Source organism: Rutidosis leptorrhynchoides, chromosome 2 (assembly GCF_046630445.1).
Source record: "Rutidosis leptorrhynchoides isolate AG116_Rl617_1_P2 chromosome 2, CSIRO_AGI_Rlap_v1, whole genome shotgun sequence".
Classification (NCBI taxonomy): Eukaryota; Viridiplantae; Streptophyta; class Magnoliopsida; order Asterales; family Asteraceae; genus Rutidosis; species Rutidosis leptorrhynchoides.
This window is the reverse complement of record NC_092334.1, coordinates 432,403,908-432,414,210: the sequence shown is the minus strand read 5'-3', so window position 1 is coordinate 432,414,210 and position 10,303 is coordinate 432,403,908. Positions and strand designations below refer to the sequence as shown.

General features: G+C 40.2%; 1 protein-coding gene across 1 annotated transcript; it reads right to left on the bottom strand.

The window, feature by feature from the left end:
* Positions 1-4,960: 4,960 nt before the first annotated feature.
* LOC139889221 (uncharacterized) lies at positions 4,961-7,120 on the bottom strand. The gene is made up of 4 exons (XM_071872185.1): positions 6,914-7,120; positions 6,614-6,805; positions 6,332-6,532; positions 4,961-4,966 (listed from the first exon to the last, which is right to left on the bottom strand). Exons 1-4 carry the CDS (start codon positions 7,118-7,120, stop codon positions 4,961-4,963), a joined length of 606 nt encoding a protein of 201 aa, XP_071728286.1.
* Between the last annotated feature and the right edge of the window lie 3,183 nt (positions 7,121-10,303).

Sequence of the window (10,303 nt, the reverse complement as noted above, 5' to 3'; positions counted from 1 at the left end):
ACAGTTTACGCGTATTAATTAAGATTGTAACTAATGAAAATATGCTAAGTTAATCTAAGAAAATGGAAAGTACGAAATAGTTTTGTTGGTGGCTATGTAACGATTAGCCAAATCAAGATTTGATTTTGAAAATAAAAACAATATTTTTGGATTTTAGATTTATAAAAAGTAAAACAAGTAAGCAATTAAGATAGTTTTGATATCAAATGGAATTGAAATGCTCGTTTAGACCTTTTACCCTCGGAATTGGATGTTTTTATACTTTAGCCCGATTTAATACTTAATACATGCAAATTACTCAGTCGACCTGCCAAGAGTTCTCTTTAGCAAGCACTCAAACTAGAATTACTAGATGTAGGGTTCCCTGGCACCTAAGACCTTTTCATTTGTGACTAATTAATTAACTAGATCAAAGATTTGAATAACAATTGCCTTTGCGTTCGCTCTACACAATTCACCCCTATAGCGTCTAACCGTTTAAACTTAATTTACCCTTGGTCCGGTTTAGCAAACAATCAATTAAGACAAATCAATTGTAAACTAGTGTATTAAATTAACAAGAGTTCTCTTTATCAAACAAATACACTAATCAATCAAGTTCATAAAGTTAAACATCAATAAGAATCGATCTTTTATTCAAACTATTGAAATAAACATGCATAAGTTCATAAAACATAAATCATAACATCCAAAACTTCGGTTATTAATCTAGACAAGCATTGAAATCTTAGCCAACAATCATGGCTGAAAACAAAATCATAAAAAAACAATTAAGATAATTCATTATGTTTGATAAGAATTAAACCTAGTTGAAATCGTGATCTTGAATGATAGACGAATCGAAACGCGTTCCCGGAATGATTGAGTTGATTGAATGATGTTTGGATTCCCCAAAAGTCACCAAAAATCGCCCCAAAGCTGCTGAAATTTGTCTGGAAAAAAGTGATAAAAAGTTAGGGCTTAAATTCCCTTTTATAGCTCCAAAAACCGTCATCAGTATCGACCCGCGCCGCGGACTCCCTGGCCGCGCCGCGGCTTAACACTTGCCAAGACTCCAACTTTTATCAATATGCTCGACCTTCAAAATTAGCTTTAACCCGCGTCGCGGGCTCCCTGTCCGCACCGCGGCTTAACACGCGCACAGAATCCTTCTTCATTTTTAACATAAAAATGCCCAAAACCAATCTTGTAACATCATATTAAGGCACCACTGATAAAATAACATAGAACATACCTCAAAATGATCTAAAAAGCATACAAATAATCTTCTCGGCTCTCGAAACCCAAATCTAACAAATGTCTTCCAAAATACTCCAATTTGTATCCAAGCGGACCCAATAATGATCGATAATGCGAGAGAAATCATAGATGAAATGCGCAATATCAAACCACCCCACACTAGAGTCTTGCTTGTCCTCAAGCAACATGACTCGAAAATAGTCTTCAATGATAAATGTTGAGCCAAAACGAACTAAATTAACAAACTATCACTAGTACGGGTACGAATACGGAGAAAATACTAACCATGGCTCCACCTTGTATTCCCAAATAAATATCTTCCAAAACTTCAAGCAATATGTAATAAATAATGTAACCAAAGACAGTCTCGATAACGAACCATAATGATGAAGCAGAAAATCTCGAACCATAATAAAAATCTTCAAATAAATATGGTATCAAGTGGAGCCATGGATCGAGAAAGTGAAACCCTCGAACCAAAGAACCATACGAACCATACTTGCTACCCCGCGATTGGTCAAGCCAATGCCTCCCACAGTACCTAACATCGTGAGATGTTGTTAAGAAAATAATGTGCTTAGAAGGATACACATTATGTCCAGATATCATCGATAATCATGAGGTGATCATCTAATCCGTTAAGTCAATCATAAAGATTGAAGTTCATCAGGCTTAAAAGCTGGTATCTTACCTTTCCGGAGGTTATCCACCGGGGATCTGATCAATCACAGATTTGTGTATCATGGTGCGCTCCCCATTTGACGCGACAGATCTCCCTCATCGAGATAAATCTGACTACCAGTTTCTCTGTTTGATGGTGAGGTCTGGTAGATTTCAAGTCGAAGTTAGCAATGACTTTTCAAGATTTTTCGTCACCCTACAACTGGTCTAGACTACAACTTCTAAAATAAATCAGCAAGTGTGTCGATTTGGAGACTTTACTCCTAGGGTTATACAAAGTGTTCGGGTGCAACATTGTCCTTGTTAGGAGAAACAATGAGGATCGCCCTATTAAAGTTTTCGATCTAGCGCATGGCCCGGTTTTGACCACACGATACAATCACCGTTCATACGGTTGACACCCGCCTTGGTGCAGGTGACTTACGGTTGAATTCTTAAAGAATTCGTAGGATTTTACATTCAATGGTAATGAACGTGGTTGGAATTAATTCCAAGTTGCCTATTTCCCACATGACAAGCTTTTCTGCTTGTTTTAAGAAAGGTAGGAAGTAGATACTACCCTTCTGATAAATCCCAAAAACCTTTGGGTGCCATAGCTTTTGGCTATGGGTTGTGTTGTCTAAGTAAACACAAGCACGTAGCTATTGTTCGTAAAAAGGACGACACTGGTGAAGCTCAAGGCTCCTCTTCCCACAGTATCACACCATTAGATGATGTAATAATAAAATGGTATAGTTTCGGAAGTCTGCTATACCAAGTAACCAAAAGTTTTTGATCTGGCACGTGATTCGGTCACAATCACGCTATGCAATCACCGCTCTCTCACGGTTTACACCCGTTTTGGTACAGGCGACCTACTATTGAGTTCCCCGAACTCGTAGGATTTCATGTCCAAGAAAATGAACATGTCAAACAAAGGTTTTGGCCGAATTTTCAATTGTTTTTCTATTTTTTTATATTTTTAAACTAACTTTTCTATTTTTTTTATCCCTAATTTTTCAATTTTTTTTACGACCAAAACCCGTGAAACGTCAAGTCTTTTTAGATCAAAACTAATATGATGATGATTCCATTAACAATCAACCCGAGAGATTTACATCCCCACACACACACTTGAGATCAAGTAATGTCCCCATCACTTGAGATCAAAATTAGATGAAAATCGAAAGGGTAATGTGAGAAAGAAAATATAAAAACTTATCGAGCTTAACCACTGATCGCGGAATGCCAGTGACAGATGGCGCTAAACTGACTACCAGTATAAGAATATCGTCCATTCCCGATCATCACACCAATATCATCAATCATGTAGTTTTGCTGAACTTAATGCCAGACTTGAAAAATTGTTTCACCAATAAACCTAAGAAAAGAAAAACAAACGAACTACATAAACAGGACAAGGTGGCACCACCCGATGCCTAAACGCCTTGCCACCAAAATAAGTTTTCAAAGTACATAAGCAGAATACATAATTATCCAAATACAGACCAACGGAAAGGAAATAGTTTTAAACAAATTACAACATAATCAACGGGCTCGCAGGCCCTCCTCACTAAAAACCATCATACGGCCAATTGCCGTACGGGTACTGCTACTGAAACCTCTGACGCGCATCCTCCAACGATTCTTGCTCACTATAGATCGGGGCCTGCACTCGGGGCCGAACTGGACTACGATAATACACGGGTGTCTAAGAAGTAGTACCATAATACTGATCCGGGTTGAAGTAGAAGAGACAATCATTGTGCCTTTGTCAATCGTTCCCATAAGCAATCCATTGCTGGTCATGCACAGACTCTGCCAACCTTTCTTCTTGACGTAACATACTCGCCTCGACCCGCTGCTGACTTTCCCACATACGATCATTATGCGATCGTTGCTCTCCCCGAAAATCATTAAAACTATTCGACACACCAATTTGAACACTATCAACCCTCGAGATCAAACTATTCTAAACATGCTCGGACACCGACCACTGCTGCCCACTACCCGAACTATACGGCTCATCTGACTCGGAATCAAAACACTCATGAATGCGAGCCGCGACTTCCTCATCATCATCGTGTCACATACCACTACCACTCGCTCCCCCTCATTGAGACGGTTCAACATATTCCATTAACATAGTCCTATTCGAGTTATACATCAAAATACGTGCATTAACATAAAACTGTGCCCCTAACGGCTTCATAGAGTCACGAGCCGGTGTGCAACGAGTGAAGTTAATATTGAAAAACTTGGTAATTTTTGTAACATAATGACCACCCAAAAGTGGTTTCGCCCGTTGCTTCTCCATCGAATGCTTACGTAGATATTCACCCACCAGATTTGCCAAATCAGCAAACTCGTTATTCATAATCATATAAATCGACCATAAATCATGATTTGTTACTTTGTCGTACCCATTCACTCTTGCATAAAATGTACACCTTAAGAACCTTTGAATCAACCTTGCATCCTTAACACGAATGTCTAACCCCTTCGATTCACTTGACACAAACGGATTCTTGCCACTAAGTTGATACCAGTATTGCTGTGCATTAAAGAATTCAGCACCATAAAACTTAGTCTCTCCCAAATAATGCATTAAAGTGAAATCATCCATGTCAGGGTATAAATTCAATGCCCGACAAAGATCCATCCTACTCGTTTCCCGATCCATTCCTCCTAACCGAAACTGTAAGAAACTCACATCCGTAGCCGCACGACGAGGATTAAAAGTTAACGTAGAAAAGAATTCCCACACCAACTCATCATAGATAACATATGTACACATAAAAGCATGCTCGTATGCGTGAATAAAATGATTACCAGGTTGTTTAGCGCATGTTAACACACTTTGGAAATGAGCCCTTAAATGTCTTCCCGCGTATTCCACCGAGGCCCAGTCGAAATACCAAGTACCAGTGATTGGATGCCTTCTAATCCACTCAAATCTGTCTGAATAGTCTTCGTCATCTCTTAATGCCTGCAGCCAATTTTCAGGATTCGTTTGCATTTCTAAGAGCCTTTCTTCCTCCCTTTAGACAGCCGTCATTCTTTACTTCTGTAATAACAAACACCAAACAAGCAAAACGCAAATACAAAACACGGCTATTAGTATTAAAGATTAGTTCCCGTTCAAATTCAAACAATCCACATTCAAAGCATAAGTCAACCGTGGTCAACAAATTGCTACAAGCATTAAATTATTCATGCCCAATGTTAACTCCACAAACTACAACCATAACAAACCATCTTTCCAAATACTCGAACAATTATCATTAATTAATAGCATCTCAAGCATAAACTTCAATCGCTCGATGTGATTAACATTGGTGGAAAGTTAAATTCAAACTCCAAAATTAGCAATTTACTTCCAAATTCAACAAACATCCTAGCACTAGTCATCATAGCATCAATGTCATGGCATCTATACCATATAAAATCAAGTTAACATAAGAGAGCCATTCAATTAAAACTAGAACCCTAATGACCCGGCCAAATTAACACCCCACACTTATCATACAATTCAAACCATATTTAACAAAACTCATAACCAAAATTCCCAATTACTCATCTCTAATTCGAAATAAAATCAACCATAAATCCTAGAACCAAAGATATGTATTAAAAACATAAAAAGACCATGAATTTCATACATACTTAATCATATTCAACAAAGACCCATGATTAATTTAAGCCTACAAGAACAAAAGCAACAACCCCACACTTATTCTAAACCTAATCCAAAATTAAATATCATATAAGCATGTAATTAGGCAAGAACAAGAAAAAGAAAGTCAAAATCGGACCTTAAGTGCCATGTATTAGAGATGTGATGAAGAAATTTAAGCAAAAATTGAAGATTATAGATTAGGGTTTTGAGAAGATTTGCAATCGTTCTTTAGTTAGATAGGATATGTGTGTTTTTAAGCAGCAAAAATACCCTAGAAATATTAAATTCCCGTCGGGCTTTAACCTTGGGTCGGGTTTGACCCACTTTCCCTTTTTTTTTTTAAAAAACGAGTTTGGGATTTCCTTCAGACGCGACCCATTCCGCGGGCGGACTCGCCGCGCCGCGGCTTAAAACACAATAAACCCCTGTAATTTTAAAAATCCTCGACATCACTTTGTAGTTTTAACCCGCGCCGCGGCTTATAACGTGGAAAAATCCTTTCACAACTTTTATTATTTCGACCCTAAAAATCACACTTAATACCCGCCAATGATCATATTGTCGTTTCAACTTAAATATACACCTGCAAGCTAAAAATACATTAAAATACAACAAATGTGATTTTTATTATCGAGTCGTTCACTCGACTCGTTTCCCCAAAATTTAAGCATTTTTCGGATCGAAGTCGAGGTTAACCTCTTCTTCGATTTCTAGGGGACCATCCACATAGTGTTTGACCCGGTGGCCATTCACCTTGAAACCTTCACCATTCGAATCGAACAATTCCACCGTACCATATGCGTACACCTTCCTAACCACAAACGGTCCCGACCAACGGAACTTAAGCTTTCCCGATGACAATTTGAAACGCGAATTATAAAGAAGGACACGGTCGCCTTCCTTAAATTCTTTCTGACCTTTGATCCGATTGTCATGCCACCTCTTCGTCTTTTCCTTATAGATGAGTGAGTTTTCATAAGCATCATGCCTCAACTAATCTAACTCGTTCAATTGGGTCAGCCTAAGGCGACCCACCTCATGATAATCGAGATTGCATGTCCGAAGAGCCCAATGTGCTTTGTGCTCAATCTCCAACGGGAGATGACATGCTTTGCCATAAACCAAGCGAAAAGGAGTGGTCCCGATAGGAGTTTTATAGGCTGTACGAAACGCCCACAATGCATCATCGAGTTTGTTGGACCATTCCTTTGGATTCGAACCGACGGTCTTTTCAAGAATACGTTTATGAGACCGATTGGTGTTTTCAACTTGCCCACTAGTTTACGGGTGATATGAGGTAGAAATCTTATGGATAACTCCATAGCGTTTCAAAACCTTCTCCATTTGCACATTGCAAAAGTGGGTTCCCCTATCACTAATGAGGGCCTTCGGAGTACCAAAACGGGCAAAAAGCCCCATCAAAAACGTGATTACAACTCGTGCATCGTTAGTAGGAAGAGGCTTTGCCTCTGCCCATTTAGACACGTAATCGATAGCAACGAGTATGTAAAGATAGTTATGGGATTTCGGAAACGGGCCCATGAAATCAATTCCCCAAACGTCAAACACCTCGCATACTTGGATGCTTTGTTGAGGCATTTCGTCACGTTTGGTGATTTGTCCGGCCCGTTGACAAGTATCACAAGAATTACAAACGGCATGGGCATCCTTAAAAATACTAGGCCAATAAAAACCGGCCTCATAAACCTTCTTCACCGGAAATGCACCTACGAATGACTCCATCAGAACAACAACGAAAAAGATAGGGGTCTTCCCAGAAATAGTGTTTCAGGTTACTGAAGAATTTCTTCCTCTTTTGATGTGACCATCCTTTCTCCAAGAAACCCCCAACGAGATAATTAGCTATGTCCACATACCATGGATCGTCCACCTTGTCTACCTTCATGAGATACTCGTCGGGAAAATCATCATGAATACTCGACTCATGAAGGACTTCGAGATTTGGGTTCTCGAGTCTAGACAAGTGGTCGGCCGCGAGATTTTCAGCACCCTTCTTGTCCCGGATCTCGATATCGAATTCTTGCAAAAACAAGATCCATCTAAGTAGTCGAGGTTTAGCATCTGGTTTAAAAAATAGGTACTTTAGAGCAGAATGGTCCGTAAAAACAATAGTCTTAGATAAGACTAAGTAAGACCTGAACTTATCGAACGAAAAGACCACCACAAGGAGCTCTTTTTCAATGGTAGTGTAATTCAACTGTGCTCCCTGCAAGGTCTTGCTTGCATAATAAATGGGTCGGAAATGTTTCTCGACCCTTTGGCCCAAAACAGAGCCAACAGCAAAATCGGATGCATCACACATAAGCTCGAACGGAAGAGACCAATTCGGAGCAATTATGATGGGTGCATTGATAAGCTTCTCCTTAAGATGTTCGAATGCTTTTTGGCATTCTTCGGAGAAGGTCCAAGGCGTGTCCTTTTCGAGGAGTTTATTCATCGGGTTAGCGATTTTGGAAAAATCCTTAATGAACCGCCGATAAAAACCGGCGTGCCCGAGAAAACTCCGAACACCCTTAACATCGGTGGGAGGTGGAAGGTTCTTAATAGCCATTACCTTTGCGGGATCCACCTCAATACCGTTCCTAGAAATCTTGTGCCGAGAACTATGCCCCCTTGTACCATGAAATGGCACTTTTCCCAGTTGAGCACAAGATTAGATTTCTCACACCTTACCAACATCCGCTCTAAATTAAGAAGGCATGAATAGAAAGTGTCACCGAAGACCGAAAAGTCATCCATGAACACCTCCATGCAATCTTCTATCATATCATGGAATTTGGCCATCATGCACTTTTGAAAAGTGGCCGGAGCATTACAAAGGCCAAAGGGCATGCGACGGTATGAGAATTAATGATACGCATATCCGCAAGACTGTGCGGATTGCGCATCCAAATCCCTAAACCGCACATAAACTGCCATGAAAAGCGTATGGCACGGGTATAGCCACACCTTGTGCGCCTATACCATCTGATGCGAGTTTCGTATACTTGCATACGGGTCCGGTACATTCTAGAAGAATGTACAGTATAATCAAGTCGGATTCTCTTCCTTAAAATAACGAAAGTTAGTTAAGGATAAGATTGCATTTAATTAGGGAAGAGATTATACCAAAACCCTAATTCGTGAGCCTATAAATACATAGCTCATAAACCCTAACGAATATATACGTTCGCTTGTTTAATCATACGTAAACTACAGCATACAAATCTCTATCGTACGAACAAAGCTTCTTACGATCTCTAAAGACTTTCAGGTATGTATTGAACTATAAAACCTTCATGTCTTTGGGGTCACTCAACCTCGTATGCTAGGTTGTTGGTGGACTCTCAAATCGGCCACCCTATCGGAATCAAAACGATACCGGTGTGGGTTATCCACGACTAAGCGTCGGAGGTTCGAATATTGTTAGTCCTTAAAACCCTTTTATGCACTCAAACGTAGGATCACGTTGACCCCGTGAAAATATGCTTGATCATTTGGCCCCATCCGTGGGGCCGGTTACACGAGCAAATAACAAAAAAAATCATAATGAATCTAATTCGTTTTTGCGTTTTCAATAAAATATTTTGTGTTCTTACTAATCGGTCGATTTCAGGTTGTTTATCTAATTCAGATCAATGGCGGGCAACAAAGTTCTGAAGCCAACTTTTTAGACATTTCTAGGTCAACGAACACCTGTACAAACATCAAAACATGCATCTGTGACAGAAGGGAAAAAGGTGTCAAAACCCCCTTCGACAGAAAATATCCAAACAGGGCCGACAAGCGGCGAGACGGAAAAAACTGTTCCTCCGACCACGGTAGGGACAGAAAGTGAGCGGCTACAGAGTGGCGGAGATACGCCCCCGGCAGTAGAATCTGGCTATGTCCACTTCAAAGAGACGGAAACGGGACGAATGAAGTCTCCGGAAAAAATAAGTTTTGGATCTCCAGATAACATGAGCTATATACGCTCTAAGGAAACGGACGACGAGGATGACTCTCCGCCAAGTGGCGCTAAGCTAATGGCAAAAACCACGTATGTAGGAACGATCCCAATTATCACGACGGTGGAGCCGGAAACTCAAACTTTGAGGGTTACCCCGGCAAGTGCGCAAGAAGAAATAAGAAGATTGGGTTTGAGAAACCTAGATGGTTCGTATATTACAGTAGCACCACTTCAAGCGAAGATGACTTATGCACCAGCCCAACCAAGTGTAGATGGGTTAATGCGAACTCAACACCAGGGTGATGAGGGAAGTGCGCCTTATAATCCGCTGGAGCCAAGCAGCTCAAATAATTTTATTTCACAATTGCAGCAAGTTGCACCCCCACATTTAGCGCAAGCGCTTAATGAGCCAGCGCGATTTCAGGAGTTTATGCAAAACTGGTTTACAGTAATGCAAGGGCATAAAGCAAGACAATCTTTAGAGGTGGCTCCCACTACAGAAAAATTCGCTGCACATATAGCGAATCACCCGTTCCCTCATGCACCTGTAATAACGCTAACATTAGGAAGCTACGATGGGTTATCTGACCCTGATGACTTCCTACGAAGATTTGAGGGAACAACAAGAACCCACAATTGGGGAGATGAGGTAGCATGTCACATGCTACCAATCGTATTACAAGGAGTGGCGTGAGAGTGGTTCAATAATTTAACTCCCAGAAGCATAACAGGGTATGCAGATTTAAGATCCCAATTTTTACTTAATTTTTATAGTC

Excerpts from the sequence above, each read along its gene's own strand:
- LOC139889221 (XM_071872185.1), bottom strand. The coding sequence starts at position 7,120 with ATGGGCCCGTTTCCGAAATCCCATAACTATCTTTACATACTCGTTGCT. Across the intron at positions 6,806-6,913 it reads GCAATGTGCAAATGGAGAAG|ACCGTCGGTTCGAATCCAAA; the intron begins GTTTTGAAACGC and ends ATTCTTGAAAAG. Across the intron at positions 6,533-6,613 it reads GCAATCTCGATTATCATGAG|GAAAAGACGAAGAGGTGGCA; the intron begins GTGGGTCGCCTT and ends CTCATCTATAAG.